The sequence below is a fragment of the Staurois parvus genome, unplaced genomic scaffold, assembly GCF_062004578.1.
Source record: "Staurois parvus isolate SC_StPar_1 unplaced genomic scaffold, SC_StPar_1.0 ptg001175l, whole genome shotgun sequence".
Classification (NCBI taxonomy): Eukaryota; Metazoa; Chordata; class Amphibia; order Anura; family Ranidae; genus Staurois; species Staurois parvus.
This window is the reverse complement of record NW_028318971.1, coordinates 144025-168516: the sequence shown is the minus strand read 5'-3', so window position 1 is coordinate 168516 and position 24492 is coordinate 144025. Positions and strand designations below refer to the sequence as shown.

At 50.9% G+C, this 24492-nt stretch overlaps 1 protein-coding gene across 5 annotated transcripts in view; it reads right to left on the bottom strand.

Moving 5' to 3' along the window:
* The window catches only part of ZFYVE27 (zinc finger FYVE-type containing 27), a 145949-nt gene that overhangs the window by 96214 nt on the left and 25243 nt on the right, over positions 1–24492 (bottom strand). For all 5 annotated transcript variants that reach the window (XM_089659622.1, XM_089659623.1, XM_089659624.1 and 2 more), the window contains exon 6: positions 20875–20987. In XM_089659622.1, coding sequence (XP_089515748.1) covers positions 20875–20987 — 113 coding nt within the window. The remainder of the gene's footprint in view (positions 1–20874; positions 20988–24492) is intronic.

Below are 24492 nucleotides of genomic sequence, written 5' to 3'. Positions count from 1 at the left end.
TGGGGTTCATTTCCCTACCAGTATTGAAGAGCGGAGCCCACCTTGTGTCGGCCTATTGGTGGGGTTCATTTCCCTACCAGTATTGAAGAGCGGAGCCCACCTTGTGTCGGCCTATCGGTGGGGTTCATTTCCCTACCAGTATTGAAGAGCGGAGCCCACCTTGTGTCGGCCTGTCGGTGGGGTTCATTTCCCTACCGGTATTGAAGAGCGGAGCCCACCTTCTGTCGGCCTGTCGGTGGGGTTCATTTCCCTACCAATATTGAAGACTGGAGCCCACCTTCTGTCGGCCTGTCGGTGGGGTTCATTTCCCTACCAATATTGAAGAGCGGAGCCCACCCTGTGTCGGCCTATCGGTGGGGTTCATTTCCCTACCAATATTGAAGACCGGAGCCCACCTTGTGTCGGCCTATCGGTGGGGTTAATTTCCCTACCAATATTGAAGAGCGGAGCCCACCCTGTGTCGGCCTATCGGTGGGGTTAATTTCCCTACCAATATTGAAGAGCGGAGCCCACCCTGTGTCGGCCTATCGGTGGGGTTCATTTCCCTACCAATATTGAAGACCGGAGCCCACCCTGTGTCGGCCTATCGGTGGGGTTCATTTCCCTACCAATATTGAAGAGCGGAGCCCACCTTCTGTCGGCCTATTGGTGAAGGTTTATTTCCCCACCAGTATTGAAGAGCGGAGCCCACCTTGTGTCGACCTATCGGTGGGGTTCATTTCCCTACCAATATTGAAGAGCGGAGCCCACCTTGTGTCGGCCTATTGGTGGGGTTCATTTCCCTACCAATATCTGCTGATGTTATCACTGCTAACAGTAGGAAGGTAGAGCGCCATAACAAAGGTGCGCCTGTAATTGCTCGGGAACAATGGCCGTGAGATGACAGCCCCTCCCCCAATCCTTGGAATGGTGCTTCTTGTCTTACAACCACAAATCTCTCCCTGCCTTCTTCTTGAGAATAGATGGCTTGTCCTGACTTTGAAGAGTACAAATTTGCACAGACCTCTCTTTTCACTCTCCTGGTTGAATGCTCAATGTGCCTCCAAGTATTTACCAATGGACCTGAATTAACCGCCATTGTGGAGAAGAATGCTTGTGGATTATAAAACGCCTTCAGAGCTATGTTAAGGATGTACAGCAGGCCTGGGCATTTTACGACCCCCAAACCACATCCAGTCTGTAACGGAACCGACCCCGACAGTGCTTGGGTACTTCCGTTCGAATACCGCTTTCTCGTCCGAACACCGTCCACAGACACCACCGCTGACCATACAAGACAACACAACACCAGTCTTGAAGTAAACCAGGAGGTAGACTAGCTTATTTTAATACAGATATAAGATATATACACTCAGGGGAACAATCCCACCTCCCTGCATAATGACACAGGGCGGGGCAATCTACATTTAGTAACAAAAGACCCATCAACAGACAGTCCCATTAGGAGGGAGGGCTGCTGGAGACACCCCCCACCAAGCCAATACACAAACACAAACATCCCATAATAGTTTGCTCCCAAGCCAGACACCCAATAGAACATAAGGATGCAACCACATAACATCAAACAAACAATCAACAACCCCCACCCCAATATTAGGACAGATCACCCTGTACCCCTAACAGGCACAAGGTGACTTACACATAATAGGGATATGGGGAGCTGAGACAGGGGTCTCCCCACCTCTCCAAAGTGAGCTGTGTTCCATGGGCCCCCACCCAAAGTGAGCTGTGTTCCATGGGCCCCCACCCAAAGTGAGCTGTGTTCCATGGGCCCCCCACCCAATGGTCAAATGGAAATCAGAAACCCCTGGATCCGGGCTTGCCAGTCAACAAGTTGGCAGCGGCTTGGTTGGTCAGCTGGTCACCAAAGGTGGTGGCAGTCACACTTCTGCCCTTTCTGAGAGGCTTCGGCCATGCAGAAGGGACAGCATCCCAACTTGAGCGACTTGGGAGAACAATGGAAGGTGGGCAACAAGGATATGGTGCAGGTGATGGCACGTGGGGTTGTGATGCAAGGTTCTAGTCTACACCCCACTTGTAAGGGGTGCAGTCTACTTTTCGGCTATTCAGCTCTAACTTCCACCTTGCTACGAAAGTGACGTCACGTACCAGGGGCATGTAGAACAGTGGAGGTAAATAAACATTGGTTTGACCCTCCATGTAAGGGGCGGAGCCTACTCCCCCTATTCGACTTTAACTTCCCCCTTGCTTCAAAAGTGATGCCACATACCAGGGGCATGTATAACAGTGGGGGTAAATATATCAACAAGGATATGATGCAGATGAGGACATGTGGGGAGGTGTTGCCAGGTCCCGCTCTACACCCTATTTGTAAAGGACGGAGCCTACTCCCCCGCTATTCAGCCTCAACTTTCCTCTTGCTGCAAACGCGACGTCACATGCCGGCGGCGTGTAGAACATTGGAGGTAAATAAACATTGGTTTGACCCTCCTTGTGGCCAACAAGGATGCGATGCAGATGAAGGGATGTGGGGAGGTGTTGCCAGGTCCCGCTCTCCACACCATTTGTAAGGGGAGGAGCCTTCTCTCTCACTATTTGGCTTTAACTTCCCCCTTGCTGCAAAAGTGACGTCACATACCAGAGGCATGTATAACAGTGGGGGTAAATATATCAATATTAGTTTGACCCTCCTTGTGGGCAACAAGGATATGATGCAGATGAGAACATGTGGGGAGGTGTTACCAGGTCCCGCTCTACACCCCATTTGTAAAGGGCGGAGCCTACTCCCCTGCTATTCAGCCTTAACTTTCCCCTTGCTGCAAAAGTGACGTCACATGCCGACGGCGTGTAGAACAGTGGAGGTAAATATATAAATAATAATTTGGCCCTCCTTGTGGGCAACAAGGATATGATGCAGATGAGGGCATGTGGGGAGGTGTTGCCAGGTCCCGCTCTCTATTCCATTTGTAAGGGGCGGAGCCTTCTCTCCCACTATTTGGCTTTAACTTCCCCCTTGCTGCAAAAGTGACGTCACACACCAGGGGCATGTATAACAGTGGAGGGAATATATAAATATTGGTTCAGCCCTCCGCAACAGTCACAATTTCTCATATGGCCAATTGGAAAGAATCCATTGCCCACCCCAGATATAGAGGGTCCATCAAGACTTCATTGTGAAGGGAAAACAAAATGTAACAAATTGTATCTCTGTAAAATAGAAATCTACTCGTTCATCAAGACATTCATTGATAGTCACCCGGTTTATGGGGCTTGAGCAGAACCCATAGCCGCCATATACCATGATCGCTGGTATGCAGTATCGATGTGTATTACCTGATGCATCCCATTGGCTGCTATTTTCATATTTTCTTCCAACTTTATCAAAATGTGATTCTTCACCTACAGCAACAGATCGCAACACTACCAATACTTGTTTGGCAAGACTGATGGTGGGAACTGGCTCTTAAGCAAACTCAAGCTCTAGCAAAAACCATCCCCCCCACTATTAAAGTCCCACTCTGCACTTCTGGCACCCCCTTATATTACACAAGCCCCATGAACCTTTGGACCCCTGTATATTACACAGCCCCTTGCAGCTATTACCCCTCCTTCATATTACACAGCCCCTTGCAGCTATTACCCCTCCTTCATATTACACAGCCCCTTGCAGCTATTACCCCTCCTTCATATTACACAGCCCCTTGCAGCTATTACCCCTCCTTCATATTACACAGCCCCTTGCAGCTATTACCCCTCCTTCATATTACACAGCCCCTTGCAGCTATTACCCCTCCTTCATATTACACAGCCCCTTGCAGCTATTACCCCTCCTTCATATTACACTCGGCAGCTCTGCCCCTTCCCACCTTCCTAGGGCATGCTGGAGTTCATTTTTCAATGACAGCGGTGGAGGCAGTGAGAAAGAACAGGCTCCTAATTGGTAGGACCGTGGTGGTTCAGATGAGACAGTGACTGGGTCCACATGCGGACCGCGGTCCACCATTTAGCGATGCCTGTACTTGAACAGTTTTAGCTTTAGATACATTGTAACGACTCTATATACAGTGAGGAACAGAAGTATTTGAACCCCCTGCGATTTTGCAAGTTCTCCCACTTCTCCATCATGGAGGGTCTGACATTCACATTGCAGGGGATTCCCACTCTGAGGACAGAATTCAGGAAATCCCATTGTATGATTTGTAAAGAATGTATTTGTCTCGCACCGCTGAACAGAAGTATTTGAACCCCTGAGAAGATCAGTGTTAATATTTGGTACAGAAGCCTTTGTTTGCAATTACAGAGGTCAGATGGTTCCTGTAGTCCTTGGCCAGGTTTGCACTGCAACAGGGATTTTGGCCGACTCCTCCACACCGATCTCCTCTAGATCTGTCAGGTTTCGGGGCTGTCGCTGAGCAGCACAGAGTTTCAGCTCCCTCCAAAGATGTTCTGTTGGATTTAGGTGTGGAGACTGGCTAGGCCACTCCAGAACCTTGATATGCTTCTTACGGAGCCACTCCTTGGTTCTCCTGGCTGTGTGCTTCGGGTCGTTGTCATGTTGGAAGACCCAGCCACGACCCGTCTTCAATGCTCTGACTGAGGGAAGGAGGTTGTTGCTGAAAATCTCACAATAAATGTCCCCATTCATCCTCTCCTTAATACAGTGCAGTCATCCTGTCCCCTTCACAGAAAAGCACCCCCAAAGCATGATGTTACCACCCCCATGCTTCACAGTAGGGATGGTGTTCTTGGGATGCAACTCATCCTTTTTCCTCCAAACACGACGAGTGAAGTTTACACCAAAAAGTTCTCCTTTGGTCTCCTCTGACCACATGACTTTCTCCCATGCCTCCTCTGGATCATCCAGATGGTCATTGGCAACCTTCAGACGGGCCTGGACATGTGATGACTTGAGCAGGGGAACCTTCAGACGGGCCTGGACATGTGATGACTTGAGCAGGGGAACCTTCAGACGGGCCTGGACATGTGATGACTTGAGCAGGGGAACCTTCAGACGGGCCTGGACATGTGATGACTTGAGCAGGGGAACCTTTAGACGGGCCTGGACATGTGATGACTTGAGCAGGGGAACCTTCAGACGGGCCTGGACATGTGATGACTGGAGCAGGGGAACCTTCAGACGGGTCTGGACATGTGATGACTTGAGCAGGGGAACCTTCAGACGGACCTGGACATGTGATGACTGGAGCAGGGGAACCTTCCGTGCAATGCATGATTGGAAACCATGACGTCGTAGTGTTCTACCGACAGTGACCTCTGAAACTGTGGTCCCAGCTCTCTCCATGTCATTGACCAGCTCCTCCCTTGTAGTTCTGGCTGATTCCTCACCTTTCTTCTCATCAGTGATCCCCCACGAGGGGACATCTTGCATGGAGCCCCAGTCCGAGGGAGACTGACAGTCGTCTTCAGCCTCTTCCATTTTCTAACAATTGCTCCAACAGTTGATCTATTTTCACCAAGCTGCTTGGCAATTGCCCCGTAGCCCTTTCCAGCCTTGTGGAGGTCCACAATTTTGTCTCTGGTGTCATTTGACAGCTCTCTGGTCTTGCCCATGGTAGTAGTTGGCGTCTGACTGTGGGGTGGACAGGTGTCTTTAAAGAGCTCAGACAGGTGCTACTAAGTGAGATGAATGAGTGGAGCAGAGGGGGACTTTTTAAAGGCGCAGTAACAGGTCTTTGAGAGCCAGAATTCTTGCGGTTTCTTAGGTGTTCAAATACTTCTGTTCAGCCGTGCGAGACAAATACATTCTTTACAAATCATACAATGTGATTTCCTGAATTCTGTCCTCAGAGTGGGAATCCCCTGCAATGTGAATGTCAGACCCTCCATGACGGAGAAGTGGGAGAACTTGCAGAATCGCAGGGGGTTCAAACACTTCTGTTCCTCACTGTACAGTGTAACGACTGTATATAAAACTACAGCAAAACAAGAGTCAGCGTTAGAAACATTGTATCGGGGGAGCACAATGCAAATCATGAAACCTGGGCTGAAAATGAGAGGTGCCCTACAGGTAGGCCGATTCTCCCGTGTAAGCTCTTAAACCGACTTTCTCACGTATAACCTACTTGCACCTTTCAGGTCTTTATTATACATAAAAAACACATTGTCCTGAAGGGAGCAGATTAATAGAGACAGGGCCCTCCCATAGATCGACTTGCCTGCTCCTCTGTGAGTGAAGAGACAGGGCCCTCCCATAGATCGACTTGCCTGCTCCTCTGTGAGTGAAGAGACAGGGCCCTCCCATAGATCGACTTGCTGCTCCTCTGTGAGTGAAGAGACAGGGCCCTCCCATAGATCGACTCGCCTGCTCCTCTGTGAGTGAAGAGACAGGGCCCTCCCATAGATCGACTCGCCTGCTCCTCTGTGAGTGAAGAGACAGGGCCCTCCCATAGATCGACTTGCCTGCTCCTCTGTGAGTGAAGAGACAGGGCCCTCCCATAGATCGACTTGCTGCTCCTCTGTGAGTGAAGAGACAGGGCCCTCCCATAGATCGACTCGCCTGCTCCTCTGTGAGTGAAGAGACAGGGCCCTCCCATAGATCGACTCGCCTGCTCCTCTGTGAGTGAAGAGACAGGGCCCTCCCATAGATCGACTTGCTGCTCCTCTGTGAGTGAAGAGACAGGGCCCTCCCATAGATCGACTTGCTGCTCCTCTGTGAGTGAAGAGACAGGGCCCTCCCATAGATCGACTTGCTGCTCCTCTGTGAGTGAAGAGACAGGGCCCTCCCATAGATCGACTCGCCTGCTCCTCTGTGAGTGAAGAGACAGGGCCCTCCCATAGATCGACTTGCTGCTCCTCTGTGAGTGAAGAGACAGGGCCCTCCCATAGATCGACTTGCTGCTCCTCTGTGAGTGAAGAGACAGGGCCCTCCCATAGATCGACTTGCTGCTCCTCTGTGAGTGAAGAGACAGGCCCTCCCATAGATCGACTTGCTGCTCCTCTGTGAGTGAAGAGACAGGCCCTCCCATAGATCGATTTGCTGCTCCTCTGTGAGTGAAGACATCGGTCGTCTCGCTAGTTTGAGATCAGGAAATGTTGTAAGACATAAATATTTCTCAGTAAACATAATTGCTCGTGTTCCAGCCGGTCCATAACGCGGCAATAAAGCGACATTCGGACAAACTGCACAAAGGTTTACACACTGGCCAGATGGAAGGAAGAAAAAAAAAACCCACAAAGCTTGTAATTACCGGAACACATGAACACGGTCATTGTCTCCAGACTGAGACGCCGTCCAAAATCCGACACTCCACCGGTGCGAGTCAGCATGTGATGGCCATGGATGGGCCACACTTACTGGATGCATGGAGGAGGCATCCCTTCTCACACCGGACACCATGCACCCGGCTCGGGGACACCGGACACAACGCACCCGGCTCGGGGACACAACGCACCCGGCTCGGGGACACAACGCACCCGGCTCGGGGACACCGGACACAACGCACCCGGCTCGGGGACACCGGACACAACGCACCCGGCTCGGGGACACCGGACACAACGCACCCGGCTCGGGGACACCGGACACAACGCACCCGGCTCGGGGACACCGGACACAACGCACCCGGCTCGGGGACACCGGACACAACGCACCCGGCTCGGGGACACCGGACACAACGCACCCGGCTCGGGGACACCGGACACAACGCACCCGGCTCGGGGACACCGGACACAATGCTCACGGCTCGGGGACACCGGACACAATGCTCCCGACTCGGGGACACCGGACACAATGCTCACGGCTCGGGGACACCGGACACAACGCTCCCGGCTCGGGGACACCGGACACAATGCTCCCGGCTCGGGGACACCAGCGTGCCAGAAACCAAATGAATGCAATTTGTGTTCTTCTGTCCAAATGCAAACATCTGTCTACACTTTGCGCTTGGAAAGGCCAAGGCAAGAAATAAAAATAACGAGGGAAAAGTGACTCATGAAGAGACGCGGGGATTTGTCACCGGCCAAATTTCTGCTCAAGTAGAATCTGCAACGACGTGAATTTACGGGGAGGCTGAGCACGTCGGCTCAACAGCACGAGGTCCCCAACTCGTCTACATTAGGATATGCTCATTACTGAAGAGAACCTGTCAGATCCCTGCCTTCAGCTCCCTCCCTCCCTGGGAGCGCACAGCACCGCGATCCGGTGCCCAATGCATCCTCCAGACACAGCGGAACACCAATCGTTGAACGGGACCTCTGTGCGAGGTCCCGATCATGTGATCAGTGATTGGCCAATCAGTGATCACATGAATAGCAGTAAGCAAGATGCAGGGGCGGACTGACAACTCATGGGGCCCCGGGCAATAGGGGATCATGGGGCCCCCGTGTCCTTGCCCAAACTCAAAAAAGCCTATGAAAAAGGTACCAGGGGCATCTCATGGGGCCCCCTACTGACCCTGGGCCCTCGGGCAGTGCCCGAGTTTCCATATGGTCAGTCCACCCCTGGCAAGATGTCACTTCCTGACACCATTGCTGACTACCTGTGAAATCTGTGAATGATCACAGAGATCACATGGTACAGGGCTATTCACAACAGCCTTGTACCATGTGACAAGTTGTGACCAATCACAGCTCACTCAGTATTTCTCAATGGCTGCAGGAATGCAGCCAGAGAGAAGGCGAAAGTATTGCTTTTACAGCCTTTATGGGTGTAAAAGCAATCCGTGTAAAAAGAGAAAAAAAAAAAAAAAAAAAAATCACAGGATGGTATGAACACACCCAAAAAGTCCACTTTTCAGAAAATAAGACACCCCAAGGTGACCTCATTTGGTGCCATCATTTTTTGGAAATTAAACAATTATGCTGGTATTACGGGAATTAAAAAAAAAATTATTTAATTAAGGCGCACTATGCCTTTAATAGCCAACTGAAACCAAGTGCAAGTCTGCTGTTCGTAGTGGAAGAAACTTCCCAGGGGATGAAATTGCATTGTGTGCAGTGGCTAAATGTCATGGGTAAGCTAAAAGCACTTTAACCCCTTCCCCCCCCCCCAAAAAAATAAAATAAAACACCACATTTAGTGGTTGGTGGTTAGCTGAACTTTAACCATCCCCCCTTTCGAAAAATAAAAATAAAACACATTTATTGGTCGGTGGTCAGCTGAATTTTAACCACCCTCCCCCCCTTCCCAAAAAAACAAAACAAAAAAACACATTTATTGGTTGGTGGTTAGGTGAAATTTAACACCCCACCAAAATAAAAAATAAAAAAAATAAAAAAATCACCACCACATTTATTGGTTGGTGGTTAGCTGAACTTTAACCCCCCCCCCCCCAAAAAAAAAAAAATCCCACAACATCAGTTGTCTGGCACTTTATGGTGGTCACAGGCACTTTAAATCCTCTCCAAAGCAATCCCATTGGTGGCTGGTGGCCCTTCAAACGCACCTGAACGGGTCGGGACATGGACACCTCCCTCCCTGTCTCTGACACAGATGGAAGAGTCATTACTATTGGTCAAAACAGTCTGCCAGTCAGTGCTATGCTTTCTTGTTAGAAAGCCCAGCATGGACTCTGCCCGGCGTGTCATCAGTGCAGCTTCTTCTATATTATTGGTAAAATACGGATTCTATCCAAAGGTTAGAAAACAAATCCATTTACCTGGACTGGACCTTCAGGAGCAAATTTAAAATGAAAAAAAAAGTAAAACAAACCCAATGGAGGAATAAAAACCATGAAACAGCAGAAGGAGCACACTGCCATCTAACGCTCGGTCTGTGAATGACAATATGAAGGGGAAGGATTGCTACAAAAGTGGAAACAAAGTGACTCCTATTCATTAGAGGTGGGGCACCTCTGGGTACCTGGTTGGGTGTGGATTTAAAGGGGCAGTCCACCCCCACCTCAAAAGGTACATATATTGGTTTTGGGTGGATGCCAGCAGGACGAATAACCCATTGGCTTTTTACATTTTTTTTTTTTTACATCTCTAAAGCCAGGCAGTAATAGTATATGTCATGAGGAACACTCCCTATTGGCTGCTCTACAGACAATACAGGAGGGAGGACAGGGGCCGAGGGAGGACAGGCACCGAGGGAGGACGGGGGCCGAGGGAGGACGGGGGCCGAGGCGGGAACTCCAGCAGAGAAATCTTGTCAGCCCGACCCAGATTGTCCTACCTCCCCCACCACCATCCTTGTATTTCCTGCCCCTAGAAAACCCCCATACCCTATTTCCAGCCCCTACCACCACCCCCCCCCCCCCCAACCACCATAATTTCCTGCCTCCACCATCCGCCCCCATCTCCCTCTAACCACCACTGTCTCCTGCCCCCATAATATCCTCCACCATCACCACCACTATTTCCTGCCCCCACCATCTCCACCCACCCTCATAACCGCCACCATTTCCCGACCCAACAATATCCCCCCCAAATCACCATTTCCTGCCACCACCATTGCCCCCAACCACCACCATTTCCTGTCCCCACTATCCCTCACCTCCTAATGACCACAATATCCTGCACCTATCATCACCAGCACACAGGCTGGCATTGACAGCTTTCCTTTTGAAAATGCTGCTTGCCTGGCTGTCATGCTGATCCTTTGGCTTTAATTATTTTAGTAAATGACCGGAAGAAGCATGCAATAAGTGAAATCAAGATTCTTTATATGCATACATCTCGCAGCCTGTATTTGAAACATTTAATCAGCACAGATAGTCAATCTATTCGCATTTTCAAAAGGCGAGGTCAGTATTTGACATATTTTGTATTTTTTTTGGTCCAAGTTTCATTCCATTGCAACGTCCTTTATTTCTTGTTTAATATAGAGCTGCATGACAACTGAACTATTTGTGTGTATTTATTTCCTCTTTTACTGGTCCGGGCTGACTGCTTTCTGAGAGCGGCATGGCTGACCGAGAGCGGCATGGCTGACCGAGAGCGGCATGGCTGACCGAGAGCGGCATGGCTGACCGAGAGCGGCATGGCTGACCGAGAGCGGCATGGCTGACCGAGAGCGGCATGGCTGACCGAGAGCGGCATGGCTGACCGAGAGCGGCATGGCTGACCGAGAGCGGCATGGCTGACCGAGAGCGGCATGGCTGACCGAGAGCGGCATGGCTGACCGAGAGCGGCATGGCTGACCGAGAGCGGCATGGCTGACCGAGAGCGGCATGGCTGACCGAGAGCGGCATGGCTGACCGAGAGCGGCATGGCTGACCGAGAGCGGCATGGCTGACCGAGAGCGGCATGGCTGACCGAGAGCGGCATGGCTGACCGAGAGCGGCATGGCTGACCGAGAGCGGCATGGCTGACCGAGAGCGGCATGGCTGACCGAGAGCGGCATGGCTGACCGAGAGCGGCATGGCTGACCGAGAGCGGCATGGCTGACCGAGAGCGGCATGGCTGACCGAGAGCGGCATGGCTGACCGAGAGCGGCATGGCTGACCGAGAGCGGCATGGCTGACCGAGAGCGGCATGGCTGACCGAGAGCGGCATGGCTGACCGAGAGCGGCATGGCTGACCGAGAGCGGCATGGCTGACCGAGAGCGGCATGGCTGACCGAGAGCGGCATGGCTGACCGAGAGCGGCATGGCTGACCGAGAGCGGCATGGCTGACCGAGAGCGGCATGGCTGACCGAGAGCGGCATGGCTGACCGAGAGCGGCATGGCTGACCGAGAGCGGCATGGCTGACCGAGAGCGGCATGGCTGACCGAGAGCGGCATGGCTGACCGAGAGCGGCATGGCTGACAGAGAGCGGCATGGCTGACAGAGAGCGGCATGGCTGACAGAGAGCGGCATGGCTGACAGAGAGCGGCATGGCTGACAGAGAGCGGCATGGCTGACAGAGAGCGGCATGGCTGACAGAGAGCGGCATGGCTGACAGAGAGCGGCATGGCTGACAGAGAGCGGCATGGCTGACAGAGAGCGGCATGGCTGACAGAGAGCGGCATGGCTGACAGAGAGCGGCATGGCTGACAGAGAGCGGCATGGCTGACAGAGAGCGGCATGGCTGACAGAGAGCGGCATGGCTGACAGAGAGCGGCATGGCTGACAGAGAGCGGCATGGCTGACAGAGAGCGGCATGGCTGACAGAGAGCGGCATGGCTGACAGAGAGCGGCATGGCTGACAGAGAGCGGCATGGCTGACAGAGAGCGGCATGGCTGACAGAGAGCGGCATGGCTGACAGAGAGCGGCATGGCTGACAGAGAGCGGCATGGCTGACAGAGAGCGGCATGGCTGACAGAGAGCGGCATGGCTGACAGAGAGCGGCATGGCTGACAGAGAGCGGCATGGCTGACAGAGAGCGGCATGGCTGACCAGAGCGGCATGACTGACGAGAGCGGTGGTTCCGGGATCCAGTTCACCCCTGCAAAGTCACACCTACCGAGCACTGAGCACCAATCACCAACCTCAGCAAAGGCGACTGACGCATAGAAAAAGAACAGAGTCGCTGCATACACTGACAGCAGAGAGAAGCGATCTTTACTTTGTGACTGCTGTGAAAATCGGTCTAATTGTGTATTCCCACCTTTATTCATTTCTCATTAGGGATGTGGTACCAGTAAACCCAGTCCACAAGGACAGGCCACGAGGACAGGCCACGAGGACAGGCCACGAGGACAGGCCACGAGGACAGGCCACAAGGACAGGCCACAAGGACAGGCCACAAGGACAGGCCACAAGGACAGCCCACAAGGACAGCCCACAAGGACAGCCCACAAGGACAGCCCACAAGGACAGCCCACAAGGACAGCCCACAAGGACAGCCCACAAGGACAGTCCACAAGGACATGGAGAGCAATTTTGTCTCCAGCTCCCACTCCTTATACATATAATGTTCTGGAAGTGTAGAGGTGAATGGAAGCAGGGAGATGGGTCTCCAGTTGTTGAGGTTGGTGAGGTCCAGCGAAGGGCTTTTTAAAGTATGGGGGTGATCAGTGAATGCTTTAGAGGGGAGGGGAAGGTGCCAGTAGACAGGGAGAGATTGAAGATGTGAGAGAGCATAGGACAGAAGGAGAGGGAACGGGGTCCAGGAGACAATGGGTTAGCTGGGCATCTGAGAAAAGTTTGACAACCTCTTCAGTAGTAGCCAGTTCAAAAGAGGAAAGTGCTGACTGTGCTGCTAGACGAGGTATACTGAATGGGGAAGATATTAGGGCAGCACAGCGGCTAAATGGTTAGCACTTCCACCTGGCAGTACTCGGGTCGTTGGTTCAAATCCCAACCACGACACCACCTGCCTGGAGTTTGCATGTTCTCCCTGTGCCTGTGTGGGTTTCCTCAGGGTACCCCGGTCTCCTCCCACACTTCAAAGACATGCTGGTAGGTTAATTGGCTCCTGTCTAAATTGTCCCTAGTATGTGTATGTATGAATGTGAGTTAGGGACCTTCGATTGTACGCTCCTCGGGGGCGGGGCCTGATGTGAATGTACAATATATATGGAAAGTGCTGCGTAAACTGATGGCGCTATATAAGTACCTGAAATAAATAAAACTAAATAAATATCTGTGGCGTGGAGGTGTCCTTAGGCCAAGTATAAAAAAAAAAAGTGCCAATGTATACTGCGGAAGGTAGCAGCCATGCGAAGAGCGAGGGGTGAGGGGGTGGAGGTCAACTTTAACAAGACACTGCTGGTGACCTTGCCCATGCGCAGCAAAGAACCCCTCCCCCCCCCTTCCTGGTTATACTCACTTTACTCCTCCCCTTCCTAGATTGTAAGCTCCATGAGCTGGGCCCTCCTATTCCTTCTGTATTGAATTGTATTTGTACCCCCCCCCCCTATAAATTGTAAAGCGCAACATAAACTGTTCGCGCTATATAAACATACTTGCATAGTTCCATAGTTAGTCTGGCTGAAAAAGACAAAAGTCCATCCAGTTCAACCAAAGAAAAAGAAAGTTATAATCCTCCACCCACAGTTGATCCAGAGGAAGGCAAAAATCCCAGCAAAGCACGATCCAATCTGCTCCTGCAGGGAAAAAATCCTTCCTGATCCCCGAGAGGCAATCGGATATTCCCTGGATCACCTTTCCCTATAAATGTTCTATCCAGTTATATTCTGTGTATCCAAGAAAGGATCCAGGACTTTCCTACAGCAATCCACTGAGCTGGCCACACCCAACTCTGGAGGGAGTCTATTCCACATTCTCACAGCTCTTACTGTGAAGAAACCTTTCCGTGTTTGGAGATGACATTTCTTTTCTTCCAGACGTAAAGAGCCCCCCCTACCAATGATGGGTCACAATTCCTCCTACTGAGACCAATGTTGGGGTACAATTCCTCCCAATGAAAGGATCCACGACTTTCCTACAGCAATCCACTGAGCTGGCCACACCCAACTCTGGGGGGAGTCTATTCCACATTCTCAGCTCTTACTGTGAAGAAACCTTTCCGTGTTTGGGGATTACATTTCTTTATGTCCTCCAGACGTAAACAGCGCCCCCTACCAATGACACCAATGATGTGTCAGAATTCCTCCTAATGATGGGGTACAATTCCTCCTAATAAGCCCAATGTTGGGGTACAATTCCTCCCAATGACACCAACAATGGAACACAATTCCTCCCAATGGCACCAAGGATAGGGCACAACTCATCTCACTGACATCAAAGATGGGGCATTGTTTACTCCGAATGATGAGGGACGTTTTCTACTCCCGATGGCCACAGTCCGGCCCCCCTAAAGTCTGAAGGATGGTAAATGGACCCTTTAGAAAGTTTGGAGACCCCTGCTCTAGTTCAACCATTAAACAAAAAACCCACAGTGGATCCAGAGGAAGGCAAATCCCAGCAAAGCACGATCCAATCTGCTCCTGCAGGGGAAACAATTCCTTCCTGATCCCCCGAGAGGCAATCGGATATTCCCTGGATCAATAATCGGATATTCCCGGGATCAACTTTCTCTATGAATGTTATATCCAGTTATATTCTGTGTATCCAAGAAAGGATCCAGGACTTTCCTACAGCAATCCACTGAGCTGGCCACACCCAACTCTGGAGGGAGTCTATTCCACATTCTCACAGCTCTTACTGTGAAGAAACCTTTCCGTGTTTGGAGGTTAAATTTCTTTTCCTCCAGAAGTAAAGAGCCCCCCCTACCAATGATGGGTCACAATTCCTCCCAATGATGGGCAAAATTCCTCCTACTGAGACCAATGTTGGGGTACAATTCCTCCCAATGAAAGGATCCAGGACTTTCCTACAGCAATCCACTGAGCTGGCCACACCCAACTCTGGGGGGAGTCTATTCCACACCCTGTATAACAATAATAATACTGGTGTCACCCCGCTGCTCCTTTCTCCTTCACAGCTGGCAATATTCAGTACTTCCAGGTATGGAGGACCATGTGACCTCCTGCTCCATAAATACTTGGTTCTAGCCTCCAATCAGTAGATCCGAGTACTGTCACATGATCGGGGGGTGGTGTCAACGCTCTCCTAGGTCATTTCAATGCCAGTTGCAGAGGGGGAAGATGTGGGTGAGGGATCGGGGGTAAGCGGAGTATATGAGGGCCATTGCATGGGCGGGGTGACATTGCCTCTCGATCACAAAGGTTGGATCAATCAGACCTGAGAAGGATAGTCAGACCAGGAAATGTCGGTTCATATGAAGCCGCGTGTAGAGTTTGTATCTCAGACACGGAATCGTATTTCTACAGCCCCCCATAACGGGCTACAGAACGGTTCGACCTTTTCATATACAAAGGGTTAAAGAGGGACGAGCTTCAGCTCTCCTCCTAAGGTAATGGAGGGTGACACCATCATTCATCTGATGACTAGCAGATCATTAGAAGTTAGGAGATACATGTAACTAATTAAATTAGGAAAATCGATCGAATGAAGAGAATGAAGTTTAAATGAAAAATAGCAATGTGAATAAATTAATATTGAGTGAGGAATCATACATTGAAGATGAAAAAAAACCAAAACAGACAATTAATCTTACTTATTACTTCCTATATACACAATACAATCTATAATGATTATCTGTCTGTGGAGATCCATGAAACAGGAATCCAAAAGCCAAATCTGTGACATGTACTGCCCCCTACTGTACAACTAAGGAACAACCTCCGGGATACTTTCTGATACAATGTAACTAATGACCCCTCTTATGTTTCTTCCCGTTTATATATCCCTTTCTGTTCAGCGGGATCAATATGATGGTAATCGTGGGCGAGATTTAGGAGAACTGAACCGTGACAGAGAACCGTCCGTAGCATTCCAGGACCCCTTTCTGCTTCCACCGGCAGGTATCAAAGCCACGTTCCCACCCACTCCGCACACATTCTACCCTCTTCCCCCCCAAAAACAGCATTTTATAATTTTCACCTTTTTCAGGAATTCTCTCTGCAATTCCTATGCTAGTGGACAGGTAATTGCCAACATCCCTAAGACTAGTGGCAAAAAACGTTACATTTCCTCACTTGGGATATTTTTTTGGCCAAATCATTTATCTATTACAGGTATTTATAAAGCAGTGCTTTACACATATATTGTACATTCACATCAGTCCCTCACCCCCCAGGGGTGTACAAGCTAAGGTGTGTGTGTATATATATATATATATATATATATATATATATATATATATATATATATATATATATATAGTACATAGTTAGTCTGGCTGAAAAAAGACAAAAGTCCAACCAGTTCAACCATTAAAAAGAAAAAGTTACAATCCTACACCCACAATTGATCCAGAGGAAGGCAAGAAAACCCAGCAAAGTACGATCCAATCTCCTCTTGCAGGGGAAACATTCCTTCCTGATCCCCCGAGAGGCAATCGGATATTCCCTGGATCAATAATCGGATATTCCCTGGATCACCTTTCCCTATAAATGTCCACAACCAACTCTGGAGGGAGTCTATTCCACATTCTCACAGCTCTTACTGTGAAGAAACCTTTCCATGTTTGGAGATGACATTTCTTTTCTTCCAAACGTAAAGAGCGCCCCCTTGTCCTCTGTGATGACCTCAGGGGGAATAACTACACCGAGTTCACTATATGACCCACTGATGTATTATACATGGAGATCATATCCCCCCTTATGTATTATACATGGAGATCATATCCCCCCTTATGTATTATACATGGAGATCATATCCCCCTTATGTATTATACATGGAGATCATATCCCCCCCTTATGTATTATACATGGAGATAGTATCCCCCCCTTATGTATTATACATGGAGATAGTATCCCCCCCTTATGTATTATACATGGAGATAGTATCCCCCCACTTATGTATTATACATGGAGATCATATCCCCCCTTATGTATTATACATGGAGATCATATCCCCCCCCCCCCTATGTATTATACATGGAGATCATATCCCCCCTTATGTATTATACACGGAGATCATATCCCCCCTTATGTATTATACATGGAGATCATATCCCCCTTATGTATTATACATGGAGATCATATCCCCCTTATGTATTATACATGGAGAACATATCCCCCCCCCTTATGTATTATACATGGAGATCATATCCCCCCTTATGTATTATACACGGAGATCATATCCCCCCTTATGTATTATACATGGAGATCATATCCCCCCTTATGTATTATACATGGAGATCATATCCCCCCTTATGTGTTAGAAGCCAGTTAACCTCCCAGCATGTCTCTAGAGTGTGGTAGGAAACTGGAGTACCCGGAGGAAACCCATCCAGGCACAGGGAGAACATGCAAACTCCAGGCGGGTGGTGCGTTGGTTGGGATTCGCATCAATGACCCGAGTACTGCCAAGCAGAAGCGCTAGCTATTTAGCCACTGTGCTGCCCATAAATAACACAATATTCATGCCAATCTTCATTTGGTGCAAAATCAATAAAATATTATTTTACAATTGTAGTATGGCTGGTTTATTGGACAGATATATGAATTCCCAATTTCCCTGATTAACAATTGTCTTCCTTCATACCAGTTTGGCTCTGAATTTTGGCAAAGTGAATATTTTCATATCAACTCCGGTGCTTAGGTTGCATATTTAAATTTATACCAAACTGATCTCTTCCATGTATTTCCCAGTATTTGATGGCCAGCTTACCAGTAGCATGGACCAATATGTAAGACATCGAAATGAAGTGCAGTGAAGACTCCCCGGACCCCGCATTCCCTATATCCGCTCTCCCCGGACCCTGCATTCACTATATCCGCTCTCCCCGGACCCCGCATTCCCTATATCCGCTCTCCCCGGACCCCGCATTCACTGTATCCGCTCTCCCCGGACCCCGCATTCCCTATATCCGCTCTCCCCGGACTCCGCATTCACTGTATCCCCTCTCCCCGGACCCCGCATTCACTATATCCGCTCTCCCCGGACCCCGCATTCACTATATCCGCTCTCCCCGGACCCCGCATTCACTATATCCGCTCTCCCCGGACCCCGCATTCACTATATCCGCTCTCCCCGGACCCCGCATTCACTATATCCGCTCTCCCCGGACCCCGCATTCACTATATCCGCTCTCCCCGGACCCCGCATTCACTATATCCGCTCTCCCCGGACCCCGCATTCACTATATCCGCTCTCCCCGGACCCCGCATTCACTATATCCGCTCTCCCCGGACCCCGCATTCCCTATACCCGCTCTCCCCGGACCCCGCATTCCCTATACCCGCTCTCCCCGGACCCCGCATTCCCTATACCCGCTCTCCCCGGACCCCGCATTCCCTATATCCGCTCTCCCCGGACCCCGCATTCCCTATATCCGCTCTCCCCGAACCCCGCATTCACTATGTCCGCTCTCCCCGGACCCCGCATTCCCTATATCCGCTCTCCCCGGACCCCGCATTCACTATATCCGCTCTCCCCGGACCCCGCATTCACTATATCCGCTCTCCCCGGACCCCGCATTCACTATATCCGCTCTCCCCGGACCCCGCATTCACTATATCCGCTCTCCCCGGACCCCGCATTCACTATATCCGCTCTCCCCGGACCCCGCATTCACTATATCCGCTCTCTCCGGACCCCGCATTCAATACATCCGCTCTCCCCGGACCCCGCATTCAATATAACCGCTCTCCCCGGACCCCGCATTCACTACATCCGCTCTCCCCGGACCCCGCATTCACTATATCCGCTCTCTCCGGACCCCGCATTCACTATATCCGCTCTCCCCGGACCCCGCATTCACTATATCCGCTCTCCCCGGACCCCGCATTCACTATATCCGCTCTCCCCGGACCCCGCATTCACTATATCCGCTCTCCCCGGACCCCGCATTCACTATATCCGCTCTCCCCGGACCCCGCATTCCCTATATCCGCTCTCCCCGGACCCAGCATTCACGATATCCGCTCTCCCCGGACCCCGCATTCACTATATCCGCTCTCCCCGGACCCCGCATTCCCTATATCCGCTCTCCCCGGACCCCGCATTCCCTATATCCGCTCTCCCCGGACCCAGCATTCACTATATCCGCTCTCCCCGGACCCCGCATTCACTATATCCGCTCTCCCCAGATCCTGCATTGATTATATCCGCTCTCTCTGGACCCCTGACCAGTGCCGCCCATCAGTGCCGCCTCATCAACTCACATCAGTGAAGGAGAAAAATTTTATAATAGAAACAAAGAAAAACTTTTTTTTTTTTTTTAATTTTTTGCTCTTTTTTTGCTTATAGAGCAAAAAATAAAAACCCCAGTGGGGAGCACATACCACCAAAAGAAAGCTCCATTTCTGTGAAAAAAAATTATAAAAATCTCATATGGGTACAGTGTTGCACGACCGCGCAATTGTCATTCAAAGTGCGACAGAGCTGAAAGCTGAAAATTAGCCTGGTAAGGAAGGGGGTAGAAGCGCCCGGTAGGCAGGAAGGGGGTAGAAGCGCCCGGTAGGCAGGAAGGGGGTAGAAGCGCCCGGTAGGCAGGAAGGGGGTAGAAGCGCCCGGTAGGCAGGAAGGGGGTAGAAGCGGCAGGAAGGGGGTAGAAGCGGCAGGAAGGGGGTAGAAGCGCCCGGTAGGCAGGAAGGGGGTAGAAGCGCCCGGTAGGCAGGAAGGGGGTAGAAGCGCCCGGTAGGCAGGAAGGGGGTAGAAGCGCCCGGTAGGCAGGAAGGGGGTAGAAGCGCCCGGTAGGCAGGAAGGGGGTAGAAGCGCCCGGTAGGCAGGAAGGGGGTAGAAGCGCCCGGTAGGCAGGAAGGGGGTAGAAGCGCCCGGTGGGCAGGAAGGGGGTAGAAGCGCCCGGTGGGCAGGAAGGGGGTAGAAGCGCCCGGTGGGCAGGAAGGGGGTAGAAGCGCCCTGTGGGCAGGAAGGGGGTAGAAGTGCCCTGTGGGCAGGAAGGGGGTAGAAGTGCCCGGTAGGCAGGAAGGGGGTAGAAGTGCCCGGTAGGCAGGAAGGGGGTAGAAGTGTCCTGTAGGCAGGAAGGGGGTAGAAGTGCCCGGTGGGCAGGAAGGGGGTAGAAGTGCCCTGTGGGCAGGAAGGGGGTAGAAGTGTCCTGTAGGCAGGAAGGGGGTAGAAGTGCCCGGTAGGCAGGAAGGGGGTAGAAGTGCCCGGTGGGCAGGAAGGGGGTAGAAGTGCCCGGTGGGCAGGAAGGGGGTAGAAGTGTCCTGTAGGCAGGAAGGGGGTAGAAGTGCCCGGTAGGCAGGAAGGGGGTAGAAGTGCCCGGTAGGCAGGAAGAGGGTAGAAGTGCCCGGTGGGCAGGAAGGGGGTAGAAGTGCCTGGTGGGCAGGAAGGGGGTAGAAGTGCCCGGTGGGCAGGAAGGGGGTAGAAGTGCCCGGTAGGCAGGAAGGGGGTAGAAGTGCCCGGTAGGCAGGAAGGGGGTAGAAGTGCCCGGTAGGTGAGGAGTTAATGAGCTCAAACTGACGTCAAGCAAGCAAAAAGGACCAATTCCCATCAATAGGATCCTGAAATCGGATTAAAAAAAAAAGAAAAAAAAAAGAAAAAAAAAATAAATCAGACCCTTCCATCCCTCATCCCTCTGTCACTCCCTTACCTCTGTAGAAGTTGGCATTCCTGAGGAACATGGTACTGTTCAAGATAGCCAAAACCCAACATAGGGGCAGGAGGTAGAGAATGCACACCGAGCCCAGCAGCAGTCCGTACAACCTGATGAACAGAAAATATTATAAAGTACGGCGTATTCCCACATCATACAGACACAAAACTGGAGGGTGCAATATCTAAATCTTAATAAAACTGTAGGGTGCAAAATCTAAGACTACTAGAACTGGAGGGTGCAAAATCTAAAACTTATTAAAACTGGAGGGTGCAAAATCTAAGACTACTATAAGTGGAGGGTGCAAAATCTAAAACTTACTAAAAACTGGAGGGTGCAAAATCTAAAACTTACTAAAACTGGAGGGTGCAAAATCTAAAACATACTAAACTGGAAGGTGCAAAATCTAAAACTTACTAAAACTGGAGGGTGCAAAATCTAAAACATACTAAACTGGAAGGTGCAAAGTCTAAGACTAAAACGGGAGGGTGCAAAATCTGGTGCAGCTCTGCATAGAAACCAATCAGAGGGAAAAGAAAAAAGGGCGCCTCTAAGTGTAGACTTAAAATCAAACTTATTGCACACAATATTAGGCAACTCTCAGGAGAGTAGGATAAAAGGGGCACATCTGTACCCGTTAGTTTGGTGAACAGCCGTTGTGTAGGAGTCCTCCGAACGCCGTTAGTATACTCAGACCCACGTACGTAAATTTCCAGGCCGGACGGCAAAAAGGTGAAAGGGATCCGGAAATGAGAGCTGGAGGGCAGCTCGACGTGATGACGTCAGGCATGACGACGTCACCAGTCAGTGCAACGCATTTCTTGGGCATGCGCACTGTAGATTTTCTAAGCAGTGGCCCTGTGTTCCAGTGGTGAGGAAGCATTTCTCTGATGGGAGCACCCAGGCGGGGTGCGAGGCGGTCCGTCACACTTCCTAAATATGGAAATTTGCCCATCGGCATGACAGCCTGGGGTGCTTCTGAAGTCATCGATGGTAATTCAGGTATTTCTGTCACGACATGTTTACTTGAAAGCACTTCTTATTGAATTCCAATCATTACATGGGGCGGCTGCATTCGTTTTCTTTTCTTAGGCTTCTTCCTCTCCTTGTTTTCACCTGGTGACCTGGCCAGTAACACAACTGTCAGTACTGCTGCAAGTTTTTCTTGTATCTGGAAAAGTCGTCGTCAATCCCGACTGTTTCCAGAGACGATTTTTCCTGATACAAGAAATCCTTGCAGCAGAGGTGTGTAACAGGTACTTATACAGCGACGTCAATTTACACCGCACTTTACATATATATTGTACATTCACATCAGGCCCCGCCCCCGAGGAGCATACAATCTAAGATCCCTAACTCACATTCATACATACACATACTAGGGCCAATGTAGACAGCAGACAAGTAACCTACCAGCATGTCTTTTGGAGTGTGGGAGGAAACTGGAGTACCCAGAGGAAACCCACCCAGGCACAGAGAGAACATGCAAACTCCAGGCAGGTGGTGCCGTGGTTGGGATTCGAACCCACGATCCGAGTACTGTGCTGCCTTTAAATCATCGCTGAACAACTTCCTACATGTTAAGGCATTACTGCCGCTACTACTCATTTCACCTCCCCGATTTATACTGATAGAATACAGAAGAGAAATCCAATATGGAGTGTTCACAGCTAAATTAAAGTGGAACTCTGAGCAAGATTTTTTTTTTTTTTTTTTTTTGAATGACATTTAGGATGCATTGGGGTTGGTTTACTAAAGGCAAATAGCCCCTAACTAACTTCAGCCTGTAGAGACAAACGGCACATCTGCACAAGGGCTTGCTCATGCTCCCTCGGCACACATTTGCTCATGCTCCCTCGGCACACATTTGCTCATGCCCCCTCGGCACACATTTGCTCATGCCCCCTCGGCACACATTTGCTCATGCCCCCTCGGCACACATTTGCTCATGCTCCCTCGGCACACATTTGCTCATGCCCCCTCGGCACACATTTGCTCATGCCCCCTCGGCACACATTTGCTCATGCCCCCTCGGCACACATTTGCTCATGCCCCCTCGGCACACATTTGCTCATGCTCCCTCGGCACACATTTGCTCATGCCCCCTTGGCACACATTTGCTCATGCCCCCTTGGCACACATTTGCTCATGCCCCCTTGGCACACATTTGCTCATGCCCCCTTGGCACACATTTGCATATGCACCCTGGGTAGCCGCTTGCTCATGCCCTCTTGGCTCACATTTGCACATGCACCCTGGGTAGCCGCTTGCTCATGCCCTCTTGGCGCACATTTGCTCATGCATGCTTGGTAACAGCTTGCTCATGCCCCCTTGGCACACATTCGCTCATGCCCCCTTGGCACACATTCGCTCATGCCCCCTTGGCACACATTCGCTCATGCCCCCTTGGCACACATTCGCTCATGCCCCCTTGGCACACATTCGCTCATGCCCCCTTGGCACACATTCGCTCATGCTCCCTTGGCACACTTTTGCTCATGCTCCCTTGGCACACTTTTGCTCATGCTCCCTTGGCACACTTTTGCTCATGCTCCCTTGGCACACTTTTGCTCATGCCCTCTTGGTACACATTTGCTCATGTATGCTTGGTAGCAGCTTGCTCATGCCCCCTTGGCACACATTTGCACATGCCCCCTTGGCACACATTTGCACATGCCCCCTTGGCACACATTTGCACATGCTCCCTGGGTAGCCGCTTGCTCATGCCCTCTTGGCTCACATTTGCTCATGCCCCCTTGGCACCAATTTGCTCATGCATGCTGGGTAACAGCTTGCTCATGCCCCCTTGGCACACATTCGCTCATGCCCCCTTGGCACACACTCGCTCACGCACCCTGGGTAGCCGCTTACTTATGCCCCCTTGGCTCATATTTGCTCATGCCTCCTTGGCATTGTTATGGTTTGTTCCAACTATAAACCTTCCCCCCCCCCCCCATCGATGGCCCATTATTACCCAATCACGGTTACTTTCAAGGACAAAAAAAAAGCAGAGAATTTGTAGTTTTTCTAAGAAACCAAATGACAAAACAGGTCGGGATGGTCACTGCTGAGGAGTTTGCACAACTGATCATTGCAGCCAGTATAATGTATCACCAGTTGGGGGAGGGGGGGGAGGGGGGGGGAGGCGCATGTGAGAAGTAAAAATGAGGAACAGAAACCCAGAATGAGGAAAGCGTTCTGTAGGGAGACTACAACCTTCACGAGGCTTCAGCCAGAGTTACATTGTGTACAAGAAGCTCCATTACATAACACCGGCCAATAATGTGTGCGATGAAGAAGAGGGAATAACTCCCCGGACCCCGCATTCACTATATCCGCTCTCCCCGGACCCCGCATTCACTATATCCGCTCTCCCCGGACCCCGCATTCACTATATCCGCTCTCCCCGGACCCCGCATTCACTATATCCGCTCTCCCCGGACCCCGCATTCACTGTATCCGCTCTCCCCGGACCCCGCATTCACTATATCCGCTCTCCCCGGACCCCGCATTCCCTATATCCGCTCTCCCCGGACCCCGCATTTGCTATATCCGCTCTCCCCGGACCCCGCATTCACTATATCCGCTCTCCCTGACCCCGCATTCACTAGATCC